A 25,381-nucleotide genomic window follows, 5' to 3' on the forward strand; every position below is an offset into this window, starting at 1 on the left:
CTGATGGAAGAACTGACTCATTTGAAAAGCCCCTGATGTTAGGAAAGATTCAAGGTGGGAGAAGAAGGGGGTGACAGAGGATGAGATGGTTGGATGGCATCACCGACACAATGGACATGGGTTTGAGTAAACTCTGGGAGTTGGTGATGGACAGGGAGGCCTGGCAGTCCATGGGGTTGCAAAGAGTCAGACACGACCAAGAGACTGAACTGAACTGATGATTCAATACAATGAAATCATGATATACAAGAACTTATCACAGTACCCGATACATTACAAATTCTCAAAAAAACTGTAGGTATTAATACTATTATTATCATAAGGACTAATGTACAGAATCAGAGCATTTTGGAAGTAAGGGGGGATTTGGAGTATATTCAGTCTATCCCTCTTATTTTCTGTCCCTCTTCTATCCCTCTGAAGATCAGAAAACTGAAATAATTTGCCTCAGGTGATTTATCTGGTTAATGTCAAAGAACCAAGACCTGAGTGTTTGCTTTTTCTACCACACAATAATGCGTAAACAAAAATTTTTGTGATCTTTCCATTTAGGTTTCTATTCACCTATATTCAGTTCAGTTCAGTTCAGTCGCTCAGTCACGTCCAACTCTTTGCAACCCCATGAATCGCAGCACGCCAGGCCTCCCTGTCCATCACCAACTTCCGGAGTTCACTCAAACTCACGTCCATTGAGTCAGTGATGCCATCCAGCCATCTCATCCTCTGTCGTCCTCTTCTCCTCCCGCCCTCAATCCCTCAGAGCATCAGAGTCTTTTCCAATGAGTCAACTCTTCGCATGAGGTGGCCAAAGTACTGGAGTTTCAGCTTTAGCATCATTCCTTCCAAAGAACACCCAGGGCTGATCTCCTTTAGAATGGACTGGTTGTATCTCATTGCAGTCCAAGGGACTCTCAAGAGTCTTCTCCAACACCAAAGCTCAAAAGCATCAATTTTTTGGCACTCAGCTTTCTTCACAGTCCAACTCTCACATCCATACATGACCACTAGAAAAACCATAGCCTTGACTAGATGGACCTTTGTTGGCAAAGTAATGTCTCTCCTTTTTAATACGCTATCTAGGTTGGTCATAACTTTCCTTCCAAGGAGTAAGTGTCTTTTAATTTCATGGCTGCAGTCACCATCTGTGGTGATTTTGGAGCCCAGAAAAATCAAGTCGGACACTGTTCCACTGTTTCCCTATCTATTTGCCATGAAGTGATGGGACCAGATGCCATGATCTTCGTTTTCTGAATGTTGAGCTTTAAGCCAACTTTTTCACTCTCCTCTTTCACTTTCATCAAGAGGCTTTTTAGTTCCTCTTCACTTTCTGCCATAAGGGTGGTGTCATCTGCATATCTGAGGTTATTGATATTTTTCCCGGCAATCTTACACAGCTCTTAAAGAACTGCCTTAAAAGTAAATACATTGAAGAGGAGGGTGAAAATTATTTCTGCATATTCCATAAAGCTGATCTTTGTTAAATCTTCCACGTCTCATTACAAAGGGTCAATATGTTAGGCTGTTTTGGAGGAGGCACCTTGAGACACCATCATTCAGTTCCCACCACCACCACATACTACTGTGTAATCCACCTGGACCTTCCTTTCCTCATGGAATTACCATGATACTAAATACATGAGTTAATCTAGGTAAAGTGTCTCACTTAGAAAGCTACTAAATGTCAGATACAACATTATTCTGTTTTCATTAGCTTCCTCCCTCCCAGAGGAAGTCCCATGAGATACTTGAGGTTACCATGATAAAGGAAATGAATTAAGAGATGTTTTTTTGCCCACATTGATTCTTCTAAGTAGATGAATAATTACAGAAGAAACAGGAATTTGCTTAAAGAAATTCAGATACTACTTCAACATTTTTTCAACACTTACCATCACTTTACAATAAATAAATAAATACTAAAAAAAACCTGACAGAAATAAAGGGGAAACTTAGAATCTAAATGGTATCAGGATAAAATTAATCCACTATGCAAAAATCAATCGGATATAAATTGAAGCGCTAGAGAATGCTACCGCTACCTAGTATTGTGAAAAGGGTCAGTATGTTATGGGACAGGAAAAAGAACAAATGTGCCACAATGGAAAAAAAGTGGTAACTAACTTACCTTGATGACATCTTCTGGCCATGCATTAAGAACAGAAGAAATATGTCCTCGATCATGGATACTAATAAAGAGACCTCTGACAGGAAAGAACAAAAGAGTAATTTTAATTTACTTCAGACTTGTCAAACTCTCAGGAACATTTTTTTTTAAATTTTAAAATCCATTTACTGTATCTCCACTTTTACCTATAATTTTTATCAAAGCCATTAAACATATTTCCATCTTTATCAATAACGTTTACCAAAATTATTTCCTTAAACAAATAAGGGACAGGAATCTTATAAGTAAGGTTATTACTTGCAATGGCACCCCACTCCAGTACTCTTGCCTGGAAAATCCCATGGACGGAGGAGCCTGGTAGGCTGCAGTCCATGGGGTCGCTAAGAGTCGGACACGACTGAGCGACTTCGATTTCACTTTTCACTTTCATGCATTGGAAGAGGAAATGGCGACCCACTCCAGTGTTCTTGCCTGGAGAATCCCAGGGACTGCGGGGCCTGGTGGGCTGCCGTCTATGGGGTCGCACAGAGTTGGACACGACTGAAGCGACTTAGCAGCAGTAGCAGCATTACTTGCAATATTATTAGTTATCATATTAAATAATATATTGACACCTACAATAAAGGCAGGTTAATCCTTATAACACATATTCTTAAGTATTTTTAATTTAGCATTCCCAATTTTTATACATAGTTTAAATAGCATTATCATTTCTCCCATAGATTAATTTATAGTCTTCATTAAATAAGATAATACATGTAAAAGCACTTTGAAAAACAGCATGAAGCATATGTACACAGGCATTTTCACTGCATATTCCATTATTACATATTCACAATGCGAAGACAGGACCACCTATAGGAGTGGGCTGAAGTGACAAACACATGCTGAGCAGTCCTTTAATGTGAAAATTACCTGTGAAACCCTGATACTGAGGCTCCCCCAAACCGAGTTTATGATTAATCCCTCTATCCAGAACTTTATTCTTTCTTGTCCCCTCAATCCTCAATCAATTCGAGTCAGATGCTAAAATTACTGTTGTTAACATTGTTAAGGCACTAAAATTGCTGTTGTTGATATCATCACTGATGTATTAAAAATAACATCATTGATATTATAGATAAACATTATTAACACACAACCTTGGACTGTTTCTCTAAGGCAAGATGAGCTAACAGACCCCCAAGCCACAGACCACCTGGCCAGAGAATCCAAACCAGAAGCATCCTGACACTCGAAACCATGATTAAGGAATGTAGTTAAATGTAAGATGATGACCCCAGCCTCTGTTCTTCCCCTTTAAAAACACCCAACTCAAAGACCAAGACTATCCTCGTTCCTTTGTTTGGCTTCCTGCAATAAACCCTTTGCTGCAAACTCCTGCTGCCAGAGCTCAGTTTCACTTGATTCTTTGCTTTGTGGTCTCCGTTGTTTGTAACTCTGTTCTTCACGCTCAGTTTTAACTCTCAGTCTTTAACGGTGCTCTCCTATGGCCTCCCAATTCCTATGAAAGCTTAACAAGGAACTTTAAAAATTAAAGTAAAAAATGTGCAGATGTCTTAATATTGCCACAAAAACATAAATGAGTGAACAGTCTTTGGCACATACCAGTCAAACAGGCCTGCAAGAGTTAAACAATCTTGGTTATTCTTTAGCTGTTACTACTAACAAACACTTGTAGCTAGACTTGTCCTTCACAAAGCTATTAATAATTACTCTCTGACTCCATATAGATTACACTCTGCACCTGGCATTCTTCTCCCCTTTCACTCTGTTGTACCATTCTGATAGCATTTCAGAAAGAAGGTCACGGGCTGATAACTTCAGGGACACCAGACCCAGTTGCTGAGCTGCATGATCTCAGCTGTGGCCATTTTGAAACTTCGCAAAAGGAAAAACAAAATACAAGATCTTCATTGCTTTGAGCCTTATCACCTACCCACAGACTACAAGCCCCGGGATATAACCTCTCTCTAGTCTCAGGAATGGGGAGCACAGTACTTGAGGTGCTAGTCTGCTGTGCATTCCACTTTGCCAAGAAAAGATAAAGCCATTTTTCTATTTCCTCCAAACTCTGTTTCAGCATTTTCATTCAGCACCGGTGGACAGGGGGTCAAGATTTTGGCAACAATAACTTATAAGTTTTGCTGTAGTATCGTTAAATCCGACTCAAATGCAGAGAAGCGCACACAACAAACACACAATCTTAACCACTGTTTAAGGCCACCGTCCTTCTACTCTGTCTCCTTCAGAGCAAAACCCTATAGAGACGTGTATATTCTTAGCGCCTTCATATCCTTACCTCCCAGTCTCTTTTCACTGTTAATTAGGCTTTCCTCCTCACTTCTCCACAAAAATAGCTTTCCCAAAGACACTGCTGACAGACATATGATAAAGACAAAGATCAGCTCTCGACTCTCACCCTATATCCCAACTGTGACTGGCCTGGCTTTCAGTGTTGTGTCCACAGTGAAGATTTTCATATGTCTGTCCTCCACCGAGACCACTCCCTGGGGCTTCAAACCGTAAATCTAATTAGGTGCCTAAGCCCTCTCATCACTCAGGCCTCAACTCAAACTTGAATTCCTCAGACAAGACTTTTCCGACAACAGCAGTCCAAGCACCTCCACTCAAGTATTTTTACCATTGTCATAATACTTTTGTTTCTGAAGTTCCCTTACCTATTTTCTTACATGTTGGCCATCTGTCTCCTCCCCGCCACTGCCCACGCCCCCCTACCCTCCAGGACACATACACACACAAAGCAGCAAGTTCCTTAAGTACAGAGACTCTGTTTTGCTCATACTTATAAGCCCAATGTCTGTAAGTGTGTTGGCACATAGTACGTGTCCAACAATATGTGCTGACTTCAAAGTGCTGAAAAAAATAAACCTTCCAAATTAAAAAAAAAAAAAAAACAGTTTTTAAGTTCAGAAAACATGAAGCAAATCCAGACTTATACTGACTTAAGTAATCCAAAATTATATTATAATAGTAAGTACCACAGGCAGATGACTGATGACCGTCTGATTCAACAAAAATATTAATTTACCAAGTTGGCACTAAATTACATCCTTTCCTGCTTATTTTTTGCTGTTTCATATGAAGTTATTTTCCTTCTCCAGAATGATTATATGCTCATTATAAATTATGTATTTCTTTTGGAACCCTGTCATATCCAAATATGCAACCAACAAGGTCTCAATAAATGTCACATTTATAGGAAATATATTTGGACTTTTTAAAGAAGGCAATGCTGTTGAATTATCTAAGATGTTCTTGGCAATGTACATTAAATAATGCTTCTTGGGAACTTGTTAGATAGCCAAGGTTTTCCAAGTAACACTGATCTCAGGAAACAGCATCTTTGTTTTAAACGAGAAGGACAACGAATATATTAAAATTTGCATCAGTTAAATGTCCAAGTTTATTGTACAAACGTATGAGCACAACTTCAGTGAGAGCCATCTGGACACTTCTAATCTCTTGCACTTAGGAGATTCATTTATGCAAAAGTGCTTACTTTTGGAGAAAGCTCAAAAAATGAAGAATCTGTAATGTCCCACCAAAGTCTAGCACTTTGATAGAATAATTTGTAAAACTTCTGGAACGTCTCCTTGATGAGAAATGTAATAAGAGATCCAAAAGTGTATCAGCAAAGACTCACGCTTCCTGGTATAAAAACTGGACATGAAACATTAATCTCAACATACATAAATATATACATTCATAAAATGAAAAGTTCAGATAAGAAAATTATCTATCAATGATATTTTTAAATGAATGGGATTACAATAAACATATTTTCTTGGTCCAAGTTTGTAGGTTATTAATTCATCAATTTGTTTAAAATACTTAATCTTGAGTCAAAGCATATTAACCCATGCCAATTAAAATATTCATACTATTGTGTCTAATTCATGTTAGAACTGAGACAATTTAAAAATGTGGATCATTTTCTCAGATACGCACTTCAAACTTTTCTCATAACCTCTGATACTGTATATATTCCACTCTAAAACAGATCTGTCAGATTAGATTCTTACTTGATGTTGTCTCACATAACCTCTCTAATGAAATTAATTTCATATCAAAATAGAGTTCATTTTCTAACATGCAACTTTCTGTGGTAACCAGACTTATATATTTTCTTACGGCAATGAATTCATGACTGCTCCTGACCCAGAGGAGGCAGCAATCATTCTACAGTTTTCAGTAATAATGCCCTCCTACAGAAGCTGAAGAAATTTAGACTCTGTAATTTTCATAAAATTTGAATTTGCATTAGTGAGCCCCAGTAGCTAACTGAAAGCTGAGTTACTCCAGTGGGTCTAGGCTAATGAGAAAAAAAATATGCCCACAAAAGCTGTGTTGTGCTGTGCTTAGTCATGCCCAACTTTTTGCAACCCTATGAACTGAAGCCAGTCAGGCTCCTCTGTCCATGGGGATTCTGCAGCCAAGAATACTGGAGGGGGTTGCCATGGCCTTCTCCAGGGGATCTTCCCAACCCAGGGATTGAACGCAGGTCTCCCACATTGCAGGCAGATTCTTTATCATCTGAGTCACCAGGGGAGCCCCATTATACTGGAGTGGGTAGCCTATCCCTTCTCCAGGGGATCTTCCTGACCCAGGAATTGAACCAGGGTCTCCTGCATTGCAAGCAGATTCTTTACCAGCTAATTCAGGTAAAATGAAGTTTCCTATCCAGAGAGACCTAGGATAAAGATGCAGAGTTAAGAATCATATGCCTGGAGTTGAAAGGAATAAAAGAGAAAGAAAAGACGGTCAAAGAGGAAATATTACAAATTATATTTTTCCTAGAAGATTAGGATGACTAAGAAGAGTCCTTGCGAAAAAAATCTAAGACAACCAGTGTTTCTGAAGCCACAGGAAGTCAAGGGAGGACAATGTTAAGAAAGCTTGGAACAAGAAAATATAGGCACATGAAAAGATGCTCATCATCATTAATCATTAGAGGAATGCAAATTAAAACTACAATGAGGTACCAACTCACACAGGTCAGAATGGCCATCATTATAAAGTCTACAAATAACAAATGTGGGAAAGGGCATGGAGAAAAGGGAACCCTCCTATACTGTTGATGGGAATATAAATTGGTGCAGTCACTATGGAAAACAGTATAGTGGTTCCTCAGAAAGCTAAAAATAATCACACGGTCCAGCAATTCAACTCCTGGGCATATATCAAAACAAAACTATAATTTGAAAAGATACGACAGCAACAGCACTAGTCACAATAGCCAAGATATGGAAAAAACCTAAATGTCCATTCACACACACACACACACACACACACGGACTTCCCAGGTACTGCAGTGGTAAAAATCCACCTGCCAATGCAGGAGACATGAAAGACATGGGTTCAGTCCCTGGATTGGGAAGATCCCCTAGAGGAGGAAATGGCAATCCACTCCCATATTCTTGCCTGGAAAATCCCATCGACAGAGGAGCCTGGTGGGCTATAGTCCAAGGGGTTGCAGAAAGTCAAACACAACTGAGCATACACACACAATACACACATACACAGTGAAGTATTACTCAGCCTTAAAAAAGAATGAAATAATGCCATTTGCACCATCCAATGGAGGGACCCAGAGATTATCATACTAAACAAAAGTAAGTCAGAGAGAGAAAGACAAGTACTATACGGTATCACTTACATGTGGAACCTAAAATATGACCCAAACAGAAACAGAGTCACAGACATAGAGAGCAGACTTGCGGTTGTCAAGAGGGATGGGCTGGGGGAGGGAAAGATTGGGAGTTTGGGATTAGCAGATGAAAATCATTTTAATATTCTCTACTTCAGAAAATGCTTAAAAGAAGTCTTCTAAATATATGACAAAAATTGTTTTTTCCTGAAGTATTTGCAAGCTAAGTAGCCAACACAATCCCTCATCATTACCAAATAATTGAGTGCATTACAAACAAAAATATTCTGCTGCTGCTGCTGCTAAGTCACTTCAGTCGTGTCCAGCTCTGTGCGACCCCACAGACGGCAGCCCGCCAAGCTCCTCCTTCCCTGGGATTCTCCAGGCAAGAACACTGGAGTAGGTTGCCAGTTCCTTCTCCAATGCATGCATGCATGCTGAGTCGCTTCAGTCACATCCTACTCTGTCAGACCCCGTGGACAGCAGCCCACCAGGCTCCTCTGTCCACAGGATTCTCTAGGCAAGAATGCTGGAGTGGGTTGCCATTTCCTTCTCCAAAATATTCTGCTACATAATTATAACTACAACCAGAAAATTAATATTGATACACTGCTATCATGAAATCTTCAGATATCATTCACATTTCACTATACCTCCTTCATAACAAAAGAGTCCACTGTTTTTAGCTGTCATGTTCCTTGGTCCTCTTCAGTCTGAAACATTTCCTCAGTCTTTCCTTGACTTCCCATGACCTTAATGCTTTTGAAGTTACAGGTGTTTTTGTAAACTGTTCTACGATGTAAGCTGGTAGGTTTGACTGGTAGGTTTGACTCGATGTAGATGTGACTGGTGTTTCCTCGTGATCCCATTCAGACTATCCATCTTGGTCAAGAATACCCCACAAGTGATTCTAGCTGCTTCTCCTTGCGTCCTTTCAGGTGGCGCCATTCCTGCTTTGTCCCATTACTGACAATGTTCCCTTTGATCATTTGATTAATGTGATCTTTTTTCTCTTTGTAATGAACAATTATTTTATGGGAAGATTCTTCAAAACTGAAAAAACCCTGTTCCTCCATTCAACTTTAAATTTATTCATATCACTGTGGACTTGTGTTTATCATTTCATTAAATAGGTTCTGTTTAATCTGTTGCAAACATTATTTATTTAATGCTTAAAATGTCCCAGAATTGGCCAGTGGGAGCCTCTTCAAGCTGGTTTCTATGTCCTTTCGACACATCGCCATCATCCTTTGAGCACTTCCTGATTTTGTGGGACAGGATGTTCCAAGCTCATCGTTTGCTTATCCTGGCCCAGCCCTGGAAACAGCAATTTTTCTAAGGAGTTCTGATTCCTTTTCTGGCAGAGAACAGCATTTAGATCAGAGTGCTGAGTGTACTCCTTGTTACTGGGGTGTCGCTGTTGCCAAGCCAACTCAATAGACAGAATTAGAGAATATGTGTGTGTACATACATACTTCTTACATCCTTCCCAGGTGACACTAATGGCAAAGAACCCGCCTGCCAATGCAGGATATGTAAGAGAAACAGGTTCGATCCCTGCTTGGGGAAGATCTCCTGGAAGAGGGTATGACAACCCACTCCAGTGTTCTTGCCTGGAGAATCCCATGGACAAGAATGGCGGGCTACAGTCCACAGGGTCACAGAGAGTCAGCCATGACTAAAGCAACCTAGCACACAAGCATGCACACATACAGATACACACACACATATATATATTTCTATAACTATACATTCATCTGTCTATACATGGCAAACCATAAATTCACACTAATACCTGCAATTCCAACACCACCACAGGATTCATCCTCGTGTTCTCCCCCCGGTTTTCCCATTTGTGACAATCTTCTCCTAGAGTAAGAAACCACACTCCCATAATGCTTCATACATTTCCTTACTTGATCAGCCTTCTTGTATGAAATCAATCCTGTCCCCTCCCTGCATACATGCCCCATTTCCTTCGCCAAGGTGCCAGTCTCTGAAGTGGGCAGCCCTCCCCCACAGATGGCCCCCCTGGGGCTCTGACACCTGGTGCTGGACCGTTCTCTTACTGGATCCTCCCTTCCACCTGCTTGGCTCACACCTGAGCCAGGCTGCCCTCCACCCCGCCCAGACTCCAAAACCCTTTGCTGGGCCCCCCAGGCCTTTTAATCAGAGACAGGAGGAGCATGAAGCAGAGAGAGGATACAGCCTGACTGCTGCTTAAATTGTTGAGGAGCAGAAAAAACTGGTGATGGATGTGCAAAAAGAAGCTACAATTACCCACAGCTGCTGGGGAAATACCAACCTAGATCCCATCTTTACAGATGAAGGATTTTTATTCCTTTGTGTGCATGTGTGCATGCTCAGTTGCTTCAGTCATGTCCGGCTCTTTGTGACTCCATGGACTGTAGCCTACCAGGCTCCCCTGTCCACAGGATTCTCCAGGCAAGAATCCTGGAGTGGGTTGCTATGTCTTCCTCAAGGGGATCTTCCCAACCCAGGGATTGAAACCAGGTCTCCTGAGTTGCAGGCAGATTCTTTACCATCTGAGCCACCAGGGAAGCTCTTTTATCCCTTTGCTTATTGTAATTGCAGAAATTAGTTTCTTAATTTCTTATCTTTCACTTTTGTCATTGTTTTTCATGTATTTATAGTAAAACAAGTTGATTTTTCTGTCAGATTTCATACATTTAAGTATACAAAGTCTTCCCTCATCAATCATGCTCCTGTATTTTAATTTTTTTCTTTTTGGTTTGGTCCAGTTCTTTTTTTTTTCAGTTTATTTATTATTTTTAAATTTTACTCTTTATGTATTTATTTTTGGCTGTACTGGGTCTTTGTTGCTGTGTGGGCTTTTCACCAGTTGCGGCAAATGGAGGCTACTCTCTACTTGCAGTGTGTGGGCTTCTCCCTATGGCAGCTTCTCTTGTTGCAGAATCTGGGCTCTCGGGCACAAGGGCTTTAGTAGTTGCAGCACCTGAGTTCGCAGTTGTGGTTCTTGGGCTCTAGAGCACAGGTTCAGTATTTGTGAGGCATGGGACAAACTGCTCCACGGCATGTGGAATCCTCCTGGACCAGGGATCGAGCCTGTGTCTCCTGAACTGGCAGGCAGACTCTTTACCACTGAGCTACCAAGGAAGCCTGGTCTAGTTCTTTGAATCTATCGGAAATGATAGCAGAGCCTGTGATATGAGGATCTAATAATCCATGTCATACTTCTCCAAATATCACCTCTTCTGGTATAACTACCCTTTGATTTCATTAATATCTTTTGTCTTTTGGTCCCTACTTTTATTTTTTCCCTCTAAATTAGCAGTCTACGCTGATCGAAAGTCCTTCTTTACTCAGCTAGATTTTATCTGTTCTGCCAACCATTCTTAACTCCCTAGCCTTTTTGCTCTTTCCGTCACACCCTTGCAGAAAACCACCAAATCTAAATCAATCCATCTGCCTCCTCTTTCCCTCAAGCCCTGCCGCAGAGCGCTCTTTGAGACAGGAGCTCAACCAAGCGTGTTAGATCCATTAAAACCTCAGAGCCTCCCCATCGTCAGCCAGGTCCTCACAATTCAGCATGACACCCGCAAGGACCTCCTATTGATTTCTCTGAGATTGACCACAAGGGCTACTTCGTTGTTCCCCATCCCTTATCCCCACAGCTCTACACTCTCATCAGACTCAGACATCATTTTTCACTTGGAAGACAAAATAGAGACTTTCAGCTGTAAGCTCTCCACCTAGAAACCTCCTCCCATTATACACTATTCATCCATGAATAAGGCCCCAGTATCTCCGTCTTCAAGCGCAGTTTGCTCTCACGCTGTCACTCTCGGACCACTTCCCGGTCTCCTTCACCATCTCCTATTTCTGCTTCTTTAGCCCTTAAATGCTGGCACTCTTCAGGCTAGAAACAGTTTTCTTTCTCACTTTCATGCCCGGTGAAGGTCTTGGGACCCAGTTTTGTTCCCATCCTTGGACTCATTTTCAAGGCTCAATTTGCTTCAGCTTCTGCAGAATATCTATCAGTTAGCTTTATCTCCCGTTTTTGGTCCCATCCTTTCCTCTTGGCATTTGCTCAACTAGTTCAGCTTGAGGATGATCTCGTTTCCAACTCTGGATCATCTTTAAAGGATTCATTTAGGCCTCCCTCCAATGCCCCCAGCTCCTCTTCCCAACTAGGCCAGCTCCTAATTGCTTATCACAGACCATGCAAGTGTTACCTCCTCTTGGAAATATTTCCTGACCAACATTCGGGCTGAGCTGGAATGTCTCAAATCCCACAGGCCCTTGCTGCTTTTCTGTAACATAATACTTATCATATTGTCATATAATTTTTCACTTTTCTATATGTTTGTCCTATTAGATTATAAACTCTTAAGTCAGGAATTCTGCATTGCTCATAGGAGAAAAAAAAAAAAAGAAGGAAACAAGGAGCTATAGCATGAAAGCAGAAAAGGGAAAGTTAGTTTAGACATGATTTGGCACTAGCTAACCCAATGTTGGGGAAAACATTACAGCAAAAAACCTGGGCCAGAGAACACTCAGGTGCTATGTGGTCGACGTATATAATTTTGGGGGTCTTCTGAAAATGACAAGGCCAAGGAACAGACAAAAGGAACCACAAATTATGGGGAAAGTCCCTGGAAAAGCACAGTACCAGAGCCAATGCCCAGTTCTAGGACTTGGAGTACTTGCTCCTAACAGATCTGCCATTTGAATTCTTAGCGTTAACCTGGGGGCAAAAGGTTTTAATGATGGCAAAAGACTTCAGAAATAATGAGAGAACCAACTGACAGCTCCAAGAATTACTACGTCCGAGAAAGAATCACAGATTATTATAAGATCACATCAGGTAAATAAAGTAGTTTAATCACCCTGGGCTTCATTCTGGTTTAACTTAGAAATAAAACTAGGATGAGACAGTCTATAGGTTAGGAAGGACCCAGCGGAAAGTCAGGGGCCTTCTGACTTAAAAGCAATTTATGATTAAAGTAAAAAATTTTTAATTGAGGTTAGAAGAGAAAGGTAGATTTCCAACTTCCTCTGGTCATCAACTTCCAAAAGTAAGAGTTTTGAGGTGTTTGTTTTATATATAATATCCTATCACTGCTAACAGGCATGACATTTTTCATTGCGTAACTACTTGATTTTGCTCTGCAGTGATAATCTTGTGAATTCATTTTGCTTACTGCAGACGATATTTAAAGCTCTATTTTTAGTCTCAGTCCTCCTGAGGAGGGAAAATTAGTGTGGTAGACAGATTTCTATCATCTTGGGACAGATGGTCCCAAGATTTCCCACCTCTCTGATGTTCACATCCTGAATCAGCCCTAGGACTGTGCACGGACTGTACTCTAGGTGAATGACACTGGGAAGTTCGGCTGGCCTGCAGATAGGAAGATTATCTGGGTGGGTCCATACTCTTAAGATTTATTTAGAGAATTTCTCCAGCAGCTCAAAGAAGGGGAAGTCAGAGGCTCAAGGAGTGAGAAGGACTCCAAGCACTACTGCGAATCTAGAGGACACCAAGTGGCAAGGAATAACAGTTACATCCAGCAGCTGAGAGCAGTCTCCATCTGACAGCCAACACGGAAATGGGGACCTCAGTTCTACAATCGCAAGGAACTGAACTCTGCCAACAAGAGTCACCTTGGGAGCAGATTAGTCCCACGATTTAGGCTTTCTGATACCCTAAACATAGACCCAACCACACCATGCCAGAAATCTGACCTTCAGGACTGTTAGCTAATAAATGGATGTTGTCTTAATCAGCTAAGTTTGTAGTAATTTGTGACACAGCAATACAACCCTGAAACAAACAGTATGTATACCAAAAAGTGAAATTCAGATGCTCATTCCATATTTATCATTGATTCATATTTATTTTATGAAAGACATGATACAGCGCTTGATGCCAGGGAAAATACAAGAGGACTATCCACACAGCTGAACAGCTCTGTTGTCACTCTGGGACCCAATCATCAATGCACAGCATTATTTAGCAGAGATGGCTGTAGTTTCCAGAAATCAAAAGTGACTACTAAGATAGGTAGTATTCTTCCAAATGGCAGTACCTTGATAGCTATTATAACTAGATTTTTAGAATTCCAAAACGAAGCACTGGCAGTATTCTCTGAAAAAACGCAGATACAGTGTACTAATATTCTAAGATACTAAGTGAGAAAACAGGAATATTTGGGCAGAAAAATGGACCATACATTTGAGGAATAAAGAATTCCTGTTTTTGCAGCTTACTTTAGAAATAACAACAACTACCTCATTATAACTTATTTTTCATCTCATCTAATGCTATATGATGGATATTTTAAGAAATTTTATTTCAGGTCAACAACTGCCTTGAGGAAGGGGTGAGGGTAATGGGAACGGGCTGAAGGCCAAAGGGGACTTCAATATTATCCTTAATTTTTTTTAATTTACATTTATTTATTTTAATTGGAGGCTAATTACTTTACAATATTCTATTGGTTTTGCCATACGTCAACATGAATCCACCACGGGTGTACACGTGTTCCCCATCCTGAACCCCTCTCCCACCTCCCTCCCCATACCATTCCTCTGGGTCATCCCAGTGCACCAGCCCCAAGCATCCTGTATCCTGCATCGAACCTGGACTGGAGATTTGTTTCTTATATGATATTATACATGTTTCAATGCCATTCTCCCAAATCATCCCACCCTCTCCCTCTCCCACAGAGTCCAAAAGACTGTTCTATACATCTGTGTCTCTTTTGCTGTCTCGCATACAGGGTTATTGTTATCATCTTTCTAAATGCCATATATATGCATTAGTATACTGTATTGGTGTTTTTCCTTCTGGCTTACTTCACTCTGTATAATGGGCTCCAGTTTCATCCACCTCATTAGAACTGATTCAAATGTATTCTTTTTAATGGCTGAGTAATACTCCATTGTGTATATGTACCACAGCTTTCTTATGTGGTGCATAAGGTTGCTTCCATGTCCTGGCTATTATAAACAGTGCTGCGATGAACATTGGGGTACACGTGTCTCTTTCCCTTCTGGTTTCCTCAGTGTGTATGCCCAGCAGTGGGATTGCTGGGTCATAAGGCAGTTCTATTTCCAGTTTTTTCAGGAATCTCCACACTATTCTCCATAGTGGCTGTACTAGTTTGCATTCTCACCAACAGTGTAAGAGGGTTCCCTTTTCTCCACACCCTCCCCAGCATTTATTGCTTGTAGACTTTTGGTTAGCAGCTATTCTGACTGGCGTGAGATGGTACCTCATTGTGGTTTTGATTTGCATTTCTCTGATAATGAGTGGTGTTGTGCATCTTTTCATGTGTTTGTTAGCCATCTGTATGTCTTCTTTGGAGAAATGTCTATTTAGTTCTTTGGCCCATTTTTTGATTGGGCCATTTATTTTTCTGGAATTGAGCTGCAGGAGTTGCTTGTATATTTTTGAGATTAGTTGTTTGTCAGTTGCTTCATTTGCTATTATTTTCTCCCATTCTGAAGGCTGTCTTTTCACCTTGCTTATAGCTTCCTTTGTTGTGCAGAAGCTTTTAAGTTTAATTAGGTCCCATTTGTTTATTTTTGCTTTTATTTCCAATATTCTGGGAGGTGAGTCATAGAGGATCCTGCTGTGATGTACGTCGGACAGTGTTTTGCCTATGTTCTCCTCTAGGAGTTTCATAGTTTCTGGTCTTACGTTTAGATCTTTAATCCATTTTGAGTTTATTTTTGTGTATGGTGTTACAAAGGTTCTAGTTTCATTGTTTTACAAGTGGTTGACCAGATTTCCCAGCACCACTTGTTAAAGAGATTGTCTTTTCCCCATTGTATATTCTTGCCTCCTTTGTCAAAGATAAGGTGTCCATAGGTGCATGGATTTATCTCTGGGTTTTCTATTTTGTTCCATTGATCTATAGTTCTGTCTTTGTGCCAGTATCATACTGTAAATCAAATGGTGGGTACGGGTAATTAGTCTTTGCAATTTTCCTACATTTTGACTTTTTTCAAGAAATGATTTTATTTCACATCTTTAAGAGAAAAGTTAAGTGAAAAAATAAATACATTTCTTTTTGAGCAGAAGAAGAATGATTTTTTTCAGGCTTGGACAGCTACTTAGTAGTAGAAGCAGGACAAAGACCCTGATTTTGCGACACTTAGAGCAGTCCCCTTCCACATTACTGTGAGACGTAAACTCCTTCTAAACACTAATATAAAGGGCTAACCTGTATTATATACCATTTGCATCTACAGCCAGCTGACCAGCAAGAAAGGAGATGAGGTAGAGCCCAGGTGATCAGGTCATGTGCAATCAGGGTTTCTTATTCACAGGAAAGAGGTCTGGGGCCAATCTAAACAAAAATAGCTCAACATATGTCATGATGAAAGAGAAAAGCCATGGGCTAATGATGAAGGTAGGGGAGTTGACGATTGAGGAAGTAAATCAACTGCCTAACAAGAAGGTCTGAGACTTATGAGAGGGAGAAATAGAGTGGACGGGACAGTACAAAGATAAGAATTATCAGCCCTGAATATTCACTGGAAGGACTGATGCTGAAGCTGAAGCTCCAATTCTTTGGCCACCTGATGTGAACAACTGACTCACTGGAAAAGACTCTGATGCTGGGAAAGATTGAAGGTGGGAGGAGAAGGGGACAACAGAGGATGAGATGGTTGGATGGCATCACTGACTCGATGGGCATGGGTTTGAGTAAACTCCAGGAGTTGCTGATGGATAGGGAAGCCTGGCGTGCTGCAGTCCACGGGGTCGCAAAGAGTTGGACACAACTGAGCAACTGGACTGAACTGAACTGGGAACTAATGTTACTTTTTGTGACATTCATCTTGGCTTAACTCTCTCTTTGCCAGGAAACAAATCTTTAAAGTAGTAGAACTATAGCATAAAAACCATGTTTTAATAATTTGTTCAAGCATATTAATAAGTTTGGTTCTCTCTTTCCATGACCTTTGCATTAATAATATTTAATTATTAATTCTATTACTTTTCTAGTCTCTATACATTTTCCATTTTTCTTGTAGTTAGTCCTCTGATTTCAAAGGAGTTACTTAAATATTATACTGTAATGAATGAAAATACAATAAAGTTACATATGTTGATCTCACAGTTTAGGACACCAGTTTATGGAACTGAAGTATATAATCATATAATGAGTAAACCATATCATACCTTTTGGGCTCCATATTCTAGAACAGTATTGGACAGGAAGAGAAGTTTTAGTCATAGCTACAAAACTCTAGGTCAGGCAATTAAATTTTCTAGTTTCAGTAACTCACAAAGAAGAAAGATTTGCTCTAGAATGACAGTAAGCTGTGTCTCACTATTCTGTGTCTAGGATATTGTTTTTCCAATCCTGAGATTTCAACAGAATTTTCCAACTACAGGAAGTGTGAATGAAGAAAGTCTCCTTTCAGAGAGAATAGACCTTAAAAAAACATACACATATATTTTATAGGGCCTTCCCTGGCGGTTCAGTGGTTAAGACTTCACCTTCCAAAGCAGAGAGTGTGGGTTTGATCCCTGGTAAGGGAAAGTGAAAGAGGAGAGTGAAAAAGTGCTTAAAGCTCAACATTCAGAGAACTAAAATCATGGCATCTGGTCCCATCACTTCATGGTAAATAGATGGGGAAACAGTGAAAACAGTGTCAGACTTTATTTTGGGGGGCTCCAAAATCACTGCAGATGGTGACTGCAGCAATGAAATTAAAAGAGGCTTACTCCTTGGAAGGAAAGTTATGACCAACCTAGATAGCATATTCAAAAGCAGAGACATTACCTTGCCAACAAAGGTCTGTCTAGTCAAGACTATGGTTTTTCCTGTGGTCATGTATGGATGTGAGAGTTGGACTGTGAAGAAAGCTGAGTGCCGAAGAATTGATGCTTTTGAACTGTGGTGTTGGAGAAGACTCTTAAGAGTCCCTTGGACTGCAAGGAGATCCAACCAGTCCATTCTAAAGAAGATCAGCCCTGGGATTTCTTTGGAAAGAATGATACTAAAGCTGAAAGTCCAGTACTTTGGCCACCTCATGCGAAGAGCTGACTCATTGGAAAAGACTCTGATGCTGGGAGGGATTGGGGGCAGCAGGAGAAGGGGATGACAGAGGATGAGATGGCTAGATGGCATCACCGACTCGATGGACGTGAGTTTGAGTGAATTCTGGGAGTTGGTGATGGACAGGGAGGCCTGGCATGCTGCGAATCATGGGGTCGCAAAGAGTCAGACACGACTGAGTGACTGAACTGAACTGAAATGAACTGAAGGGAGCTAAATTCCCACATCTCTTGTGGCCAAAATAACAAAACAGAAGCATAAAACAGAAACAATACTGTAACAAATTCAATAAAGACTTTTAAAATGGTCCCCATAAAAAAAATAAGATACGCTTTATAGAATTTTCTGCTGTCAATTTTGTCCCGTTTTCCTGGAACTTTCAGGCACACAGTTAAGAATCAGGTCATGTGGGTCATTACATAAAGAAAAATGAGGGATGACAAGTGGGCAGTCACAGACCTATCAGAGTGTTGGGAGACCATAGAGAACATGTCATTGGAACTTTCACTTCTAAGCCTGACACCAAATCATGTCAAACACAGGCAAATTCGTAGGCTCTCTGAGTATCTGTTGAAATGAACTGAAATATGTTTGCATCATGCTTTAAAAAATATCCTTTATTTAGAGAATTTTGGCTGGTGAGATTTTTTTTTTTTAAGCAAGTCCTTAAGTTTCTCCGACAAGTCAATGACCTCATTTTCCCCTTTTATATAAATGCTAAGTCTGCCATCATATAAACATAATATTTTCGTTCCTAAGCTGGAAATAACATCTTCCATTTTGAATGACTGGTAGAAAAATGACCCTTCTATTTCCTAAGGTGAAAAATGTTGATTATTATTAATGTTACAAGGATGTATTTTTACCACAGTTGATCTTTTTTTTTAATTTTATTTTATTTTTAAACTTTACGTAATTGTATTAGTTTTGCCAAACATCAAAATGAATCCATCAAACATGTAAAATATCATGTATGAAACGAGATGCCAGTCCAGGTTCAATGCACAGTTGATCATTTTTAAGAATGTTTCATCAAGTGTAACAATGGACTACTTTTCATTTTGTTCAATGCATCAGTATTGAACAAACAATGCATCAGTATTGGCACAAACCAATAATATCATGATCATTACAAATGTATCGTAAATAAAAATATTTTAAAGAATATGTCAGGTTCTTCTACACTGGCCATGTCAACTAATCTGAACCAGCAGCTCTCTTCATATGGCTGGTGCAATTCCCATACAGGATGCTGGTTTAGTCATTTCATAAAAATAAGTTATCTATTCTCTATTATTATGGAAATACACAAACTTTGGCCTTATATATAATTATCTATCACTTACAGGAACAAGACAAACATATCCTATGCTGAATGCTCAGTCAATGAAAAAGAGAGTTCAATTCTTAACACCCTGGGAAAGGACATTCTCATTTATTGCAAAATGTCAAATAAGGAAACAGCAAGAATATCTAGTACCTCCAGAAGTGAAAGCCATAGCAAACAATTTTTTTTACAATAATTTGAGAGGAAGGAGTGTGCTCTTTCTCAGATCAAAACCTGTCAGTCATTATATCAAAATTCCTACATATTTTCAGTCAATTAATAAGATTTAAAGTGATCATAGATTTTTAAGGAATCTTAAAAGGACAGCAAAGATGACTCAATGTTTTAAAAGGAAACCTCTACTGGAAAAGTTTTAAAAGGATGTAGTGGAGAAGACATCAAGAGAAAAAGATAACAGTATTTAAATATCTTTAAAAATATTTAAGTTTTTAATAGGATACTTACAAAGAGTATAAGAGTATTTATTTTTAAAATTTCAATCAAGAATAAAAACTTAGATAAAAGACAAGTGATTAAGGTTTGCATCTGTAAAAGCTATTAAATATTATTGAGTCAGCCAAGAAGTTTGTTCAAGTTGGCTGACCCAACAAAATGGTTAGGCTTAAGAAAATCATAGAATATGTGTTTAAGGTTTTCTGTGATATTAAAAATTAAGGAAACAAAGCTGCTGACAAATCCAGGTCTTTCTCAGTCTGTACTATCATTATTCCCAGATATTAGATGGTGAAAAGAAAAGGTACAAAAAAGTTGACAATTTAACTTTGCACAGAAAAAGGCAACCTTACCCACCTTGTGTTCATTTCCTTACATGATATTTGCTTCTTCTAAACTCCCCTTTACTAAGAAAGCAGGAGCAAAGACATCAAACATATCTCACAGGATAATCTAAAATTATTTAAATCTAAGCTGATATCTAAGCTGGTATCTCAGGTTTCCTTCCAAAATTACATATTTAAATAATGACATAAAATGAGGAAAATAAAAACATACCCAGAGATAAGAAGCAGAAGACTAAACTGAGAATAGATAAACATGGAGAAACGGTTATAGAATGGTAGATTCCTATACACAAAAAACAATTGCATTAGTACCAACTGCTTGCCAAGTATCCATCTGATTCATTCTGTTTGAATTAGCAAATTCTATTAAATAGAATAATTGCTTAGTCTCACATCTAAGCTGATATCTCAGGTTTCCTTCCAAAACTACAAATAACAGCAATGAAGGGAAGTGGGGGGAAGCACTTTTGTTCTCACTGTTATGGGAAAATGCATATATCCTATCAAACATTTTATTGGCAATGGAAGGACAAAAATCCCTCGGTTACTTGATGTCTATGGAATGAGAGTTACATCGAAGGCCAATATAAACTGACTATGCAATGGCATTCAAGAGCGGAAATAATAGAGACACTTAATGATGGAAGTGCCCTAGAGACACTTAATGATGGAAGTGCCCAAGAATAACACCACTTCTTTCCCCGCAAGAAGTCAAAGGCACTAAGGACACGAAACAGTGATGAAAACAAGGATAAAGAAGAATTCAATTACTTTCCCACATATAACACTTTCCTCAGACCATTAAGATTTGTCCTAATATTTACATGAAATTTACCCACTCAGGCTCATGATCCTATGTCCAAAATCTTAAAGGAATCTCGACATGAATGTAACAACTTTCATTAAGCATGCTGTTGTTGCTATAAACCAACTAAAGTTTATCCTAATTCCTTCACTCTCATTTCTCTGATAAACAGCATTTTGGATAGCAAGAGCTTCTTAGATGAAGCTCTGCTTTCAGGTTCCTTTCAAATGGCTAATAAAGTAAATCCCACAGCCTACACTCTGGGCCTTTATCCAGAAGTCTTTCCTTTGGAAGTCTGTATTCTTGCAGAGGAGTTTGCATAAACCTAAAACTAGTGATCAAACTATTCACCCAGTTAGTCCCACTTCCTTTTCTCACACTGAAGAAAACAGATTCATATGCATGTGCAGCAAATCATAAGAACAGAACTTTATTAAGCTAAAAAAAATGGCTATGTACAGGTATTGTCCCTAGGTAGTCTTCCCTCCTCCCTTTTCAGAGAAAGAAACCTTATCAATAGAAAAATATAAGCCACATAGGCAGACTTGGTGTACTGCCAAATAAAGTTCAAGCAAATGTCTTTGATGTGAGGTCACTTTGATACCACACAAGACCCTGTGGGGCTCCTGGGTATAAAGCCTTTCTGCGTCCCCCCACTTCTTTTATTACAGGAATATGCTTCATTCAGCCTCTGTGACCTTCCCTGGGTTCCAACACGCAGATGCAAGCAATTGCTAATTAGGGAAGGGAGTAGATGTGAGACAAGGGAGGAACAGTCAAGAAAGAACAGCGCAGCCTCAGGGCAGGGTCCTGGTTCCTCATCAAGGGATACACACAACATCTTTGAGCTGATTTACAGATACTGAAACCCCCACTAGAAGGGAGAAGTTAACAGTTAACAACAGTATGGTGCCCATAAGCACACAGATGGCTGGAACCAGAAGACTGATGATGTTTACTCCCACTTACCTCACCAACAACTAATCAGAAGATTGTCCATGAGCTGGTCACACCCTCTCTGACCTATCACCATAAAACTCCTCACTAACCCCTCCAGTTTGGGAAACACAGTTTTGAAGGCATTAGACCACGGTGGCCCCCCACAAAGTAATATAGCAGGTCTTTCCTACTTCACTCAAAACTCTTGTCTCTGAGATTTAACTTGCTGTCAGAGTACAGAGGCCAGATTTGGCTTCAACTTTTCCAAAGAATTTTCCAGGGGAGGTTGCCACTGCTGGAGGTAAGAAACTGATCCTCCAATCCTCCTTCATAAACCAAATAACGGCCATTTCCCCTCACATTTAGACCACCCCCCTCTAAAAATTCAAATTCATTCTATTACTGGAAATCTGTCACATTGCCTTTAAGTCAAGTATAAGTGAGAAATGGACTAAAATGGACTAGAATGGGCAAATTTAACTCAGATGAACATTATATCTACTACTGTGGGCAAGAATGCCTTAGGAGAAATGAAGTAGCCCTCACAGTCAACAAAAGAGTCCAAAACGCAGTTCTTGGGTGCAATCTCAAAAACGACAGAAAGATCTCTGTTCAATACCAAGAAAAACCATTCAATGTCACAGTAATCCAAGTCTATGCCCCAACCAGTATGCTGAAGAAGCTGAAGTTCAACGGTTCTATGAAGAACTACAAGGCTTTCTAGAACTAACACCCAAAAAAGATGTCTTTTTCATTATAGGGGACTGGAATGCACAAGTACGAAGTCAAGAGATACCTGGAGTAACAAGCAAATTTGGCCTTGGAGTACAAAATGAAGCAGGGCAAAGGCTAACAGAGCTTTGAAAGAAAACACACTGGTCATAGTAAACACCCTCTTCCAACAACATAAGAGAAGACTCTACACATGGATATCACCAGGAGGACAACTCAGAAATCAGATTGATTATATTCTTTGCAGCCAAAGGCGGAGAAGCTCTATACAGTCAGAAAAACAAGACCAGGAGTTGACTATGGCTCAGATCATGAACTCCTTATTGCAAAATTCAGACTTAAATTGAAGAAAGTAGGGAAAACCACTAGATCATTCAAGTATGACCTAAATCAAATCCCTTAAAATTATACAGTTGAAGTGAGAAATAGATTTAAGGGATTAGATCTGATAGACAGAGTGCCTGAAGAACTATGGACAAAATTCGTGATGTTGTACAGGAGGCAGTGATCAAGACCATCCCCAAGAAAAAAGAAATGCAAAAAGGCAAAATGGTTGTCTGAGGAGGCCTTATAAATAGCTATGAAAAGAAGAGAAGAGAAAGGCAAAGGAGAAAAGGAAAGATATACCCATACGAATGCAAAGTTCCAAAGAATATCAAGGAGAGATAAGAAAGCCTTCCTCAGCGATCAATGCAAAGAAATAGAGGAAAACAAAAGAATGGGAAAGACTAGAGATCTCTTCAAGAAAATCAGAGATACCAAGGGAACATTTCATGCAAAGATGGGCACAATAAAAGACAGAAATGATATGGACTTAACCGAAGCAGAAGATATTAAGAAGAGGTGGCACGTATACACAGAAGAACTGTACAAAAAAGATCTTCATGACCCAGATAACCATGATGGTGTGATCACTCACCTAGAGTCAGACATCCTGGAATGCAAAGTCAAGTGGGCCTTAGGAAGTATCACTGAGAACAAAGCTAGCAGAAGTGATGGAATTCCAGTTGAGCTATTTCAAATCCTAAAAGATGATGTCGTGAAAGTGCTGCACTCAATATGCCAGCAAATTTGGAAAACTCAGCAGTGGCCACAGGACTAGAAAAGGTCAGTTTTCATTCCAATCCCAAAGAAAGGCAGTGCCAAAGAATGCTCAAACTACTGCACAATTGCACTCATCTCACACGCTAGTAAAGTAATGCTCAAAATTCTCCAAGCCAGGCTTCAAAAGTACGTGACCGTGAACTTCTAGATAATCAAGCTGGATTTAGAAAAGGCAGAGGAACCAGAGATCAAATTGCCAACATCCGTTGGATCATCGAAAAAGCAAGAGAGTTCCAGAAAAACATCTAGTTCTGCTTTATTGACTACACCAAAGCCGTTGATTGTGTGGATCACAACAAACTGTGGAAAATTCTTCAAGAGATTGGAATACCAGACCACCTGACCTGCCTCCTGAGAAATCTGTATGCAGATCAAGAAACAACAGTTAGAACTGGACTTGAAACAACAGACTGGTTCCAAGTTGGGGAAGGAGTATGTCAAGGCTGTATATTGTCACCCTGCTTATTTAACTTATATGCAGAGTACATCATGCGAAATGCCAGGCTGGATGAAGCACAAGCTGGAATCAAGATTGCTGGGAGAAATATCAATAACCTCAGATACGCAGATGACATCACCCTTATGGCAGAAAGTGAAGAAAAACTAAAGAGCCTCTTTAAGAAAGTGAAAGAGGAGCATGAAAAAGTTGGCTTAAAACTCCACGTTTAGAAGACAAAGATCGTGGCAACCAGTCCCATCACTTCATGGCAAATAGATGGGGAATCAATGGAAAAAATGACAGACTTTATTTTGGGGGAGCTCCAAAATCACCGCAGATGGTGACTGCAGCCATGAAATTAAAAGACGCTTGTTCCTTGGAAGAAAAGCTTTGACCAACCTAGATAGCATATTAAAAAGCAGAGACATTACTTTGCCAAAAAAGGCCCATCTAGTCAAAGGTATGGTTTTTCCAGTAGTCATGTATGGATGTGAGAGTTGGACCATAAAGAAACCTGAGCACCAAAGAACTGATGCTTTTGAACTGTGGTGTTGAAAAAGACTCTTGAGAGTCCCTTGGACGGCAAGGAGATCCAACCAGTCAATCCTAAAGGAAATCAAGTCCTGAATATTCATTGGAAGGACTGATGTTGAAGCTGAAACTCCAATACTTTGGCCACCTGATGCGAAGAACTGACTCACTGGAAAAGACCCTGATCCTGGGAAAGACTGAAGGCAGGAGGAGAAGGGGATGACAGATGATGAGATGGTTGGATGGCATCACTAACTTGATGCACATGAGTTTGAGTAAGTAAGGAGTTGGTGTCGGACAGGGAAGACAGGCATGCTGCAGTCCACGGGTCGCGAAGAGTTGGACACAACTGAGCGACTGAATGGAACTGAACTGAAAGTGAGAAATACGCTTTCAAACAGCATAAGCTGTAACATTATCATATTGAGAGAGTCAATTCCTAGGCAGGTTGATAAGAAGTCCGGGGGTCCCCAAGGAGAGAAGGGTCTGGAATTCTCAAGGAGGAGGAAAGGACAAATGTTTTTTTCCTCTACATTCCTTAGGATTATATAACAATGATGTATCCTGCTTGAGAACAGTTTCTAGACAAAACCTTCTGGCTAATCCTGTAATCTTAAAATGTAAATGATGGGAGTGAATCTAGTAAGGTCTTTACAACCTCCAGACATTCTTTTGATTCACTGTAATAACTAATTAAAAGGTATATAACTCCATTGCTAACACTAGTGAGGGGGTATTCTTTCTGCCCCCTTCTGATGTCTATGTCAGAAGCTTTCTCTATCCCTTTTATACTTTAATAAAACTTTATTACATAAAAGCTCTGAGTGATCAAGCCTCATCTCTGGCCCCA

General features: G+C 39.9%; 1 protein-coding gene across 1 annotated transcript in view; it reads right to left on the reverse strand.

Moving 5' to 3' along the window:
- The window catches only part of ME1 (malic enzyme 1, NADP(+)-dependent, cytosolic), a 222,603-nt gene that overhangs the window by 119,196 nt on the left and 78,026 nt on the right, over positions 1 to 25,381 (reverse strand). The window contains exon 4 of the mRNA XM_010861739.1: positions 2,126 to 2,201. Within this exon, the coding sequence (XP_010860041.1) occupies positions 2,126 to 2,201 (76 nt within the window). The remainder of the gene's footprint in view (positions 1 to 2,125; positions 2,202 to 25,381) is intronic.

This window comes from Bison bison, unplaced genomic scaffold, assembly GCF_000754665.1.
Source record: "Bison bison bison isolate TAMUID 2011002044 unplaced genomic scaffold, Bison_UMD1.0 scf7180017864473, whole genome shotgun sequence".
Taxonomy (NCBI): Eukaryota; Metazoa; Chordata; class Mammalia; order Artiodactyla; family Bovidae; genus Bison; species Bison bison.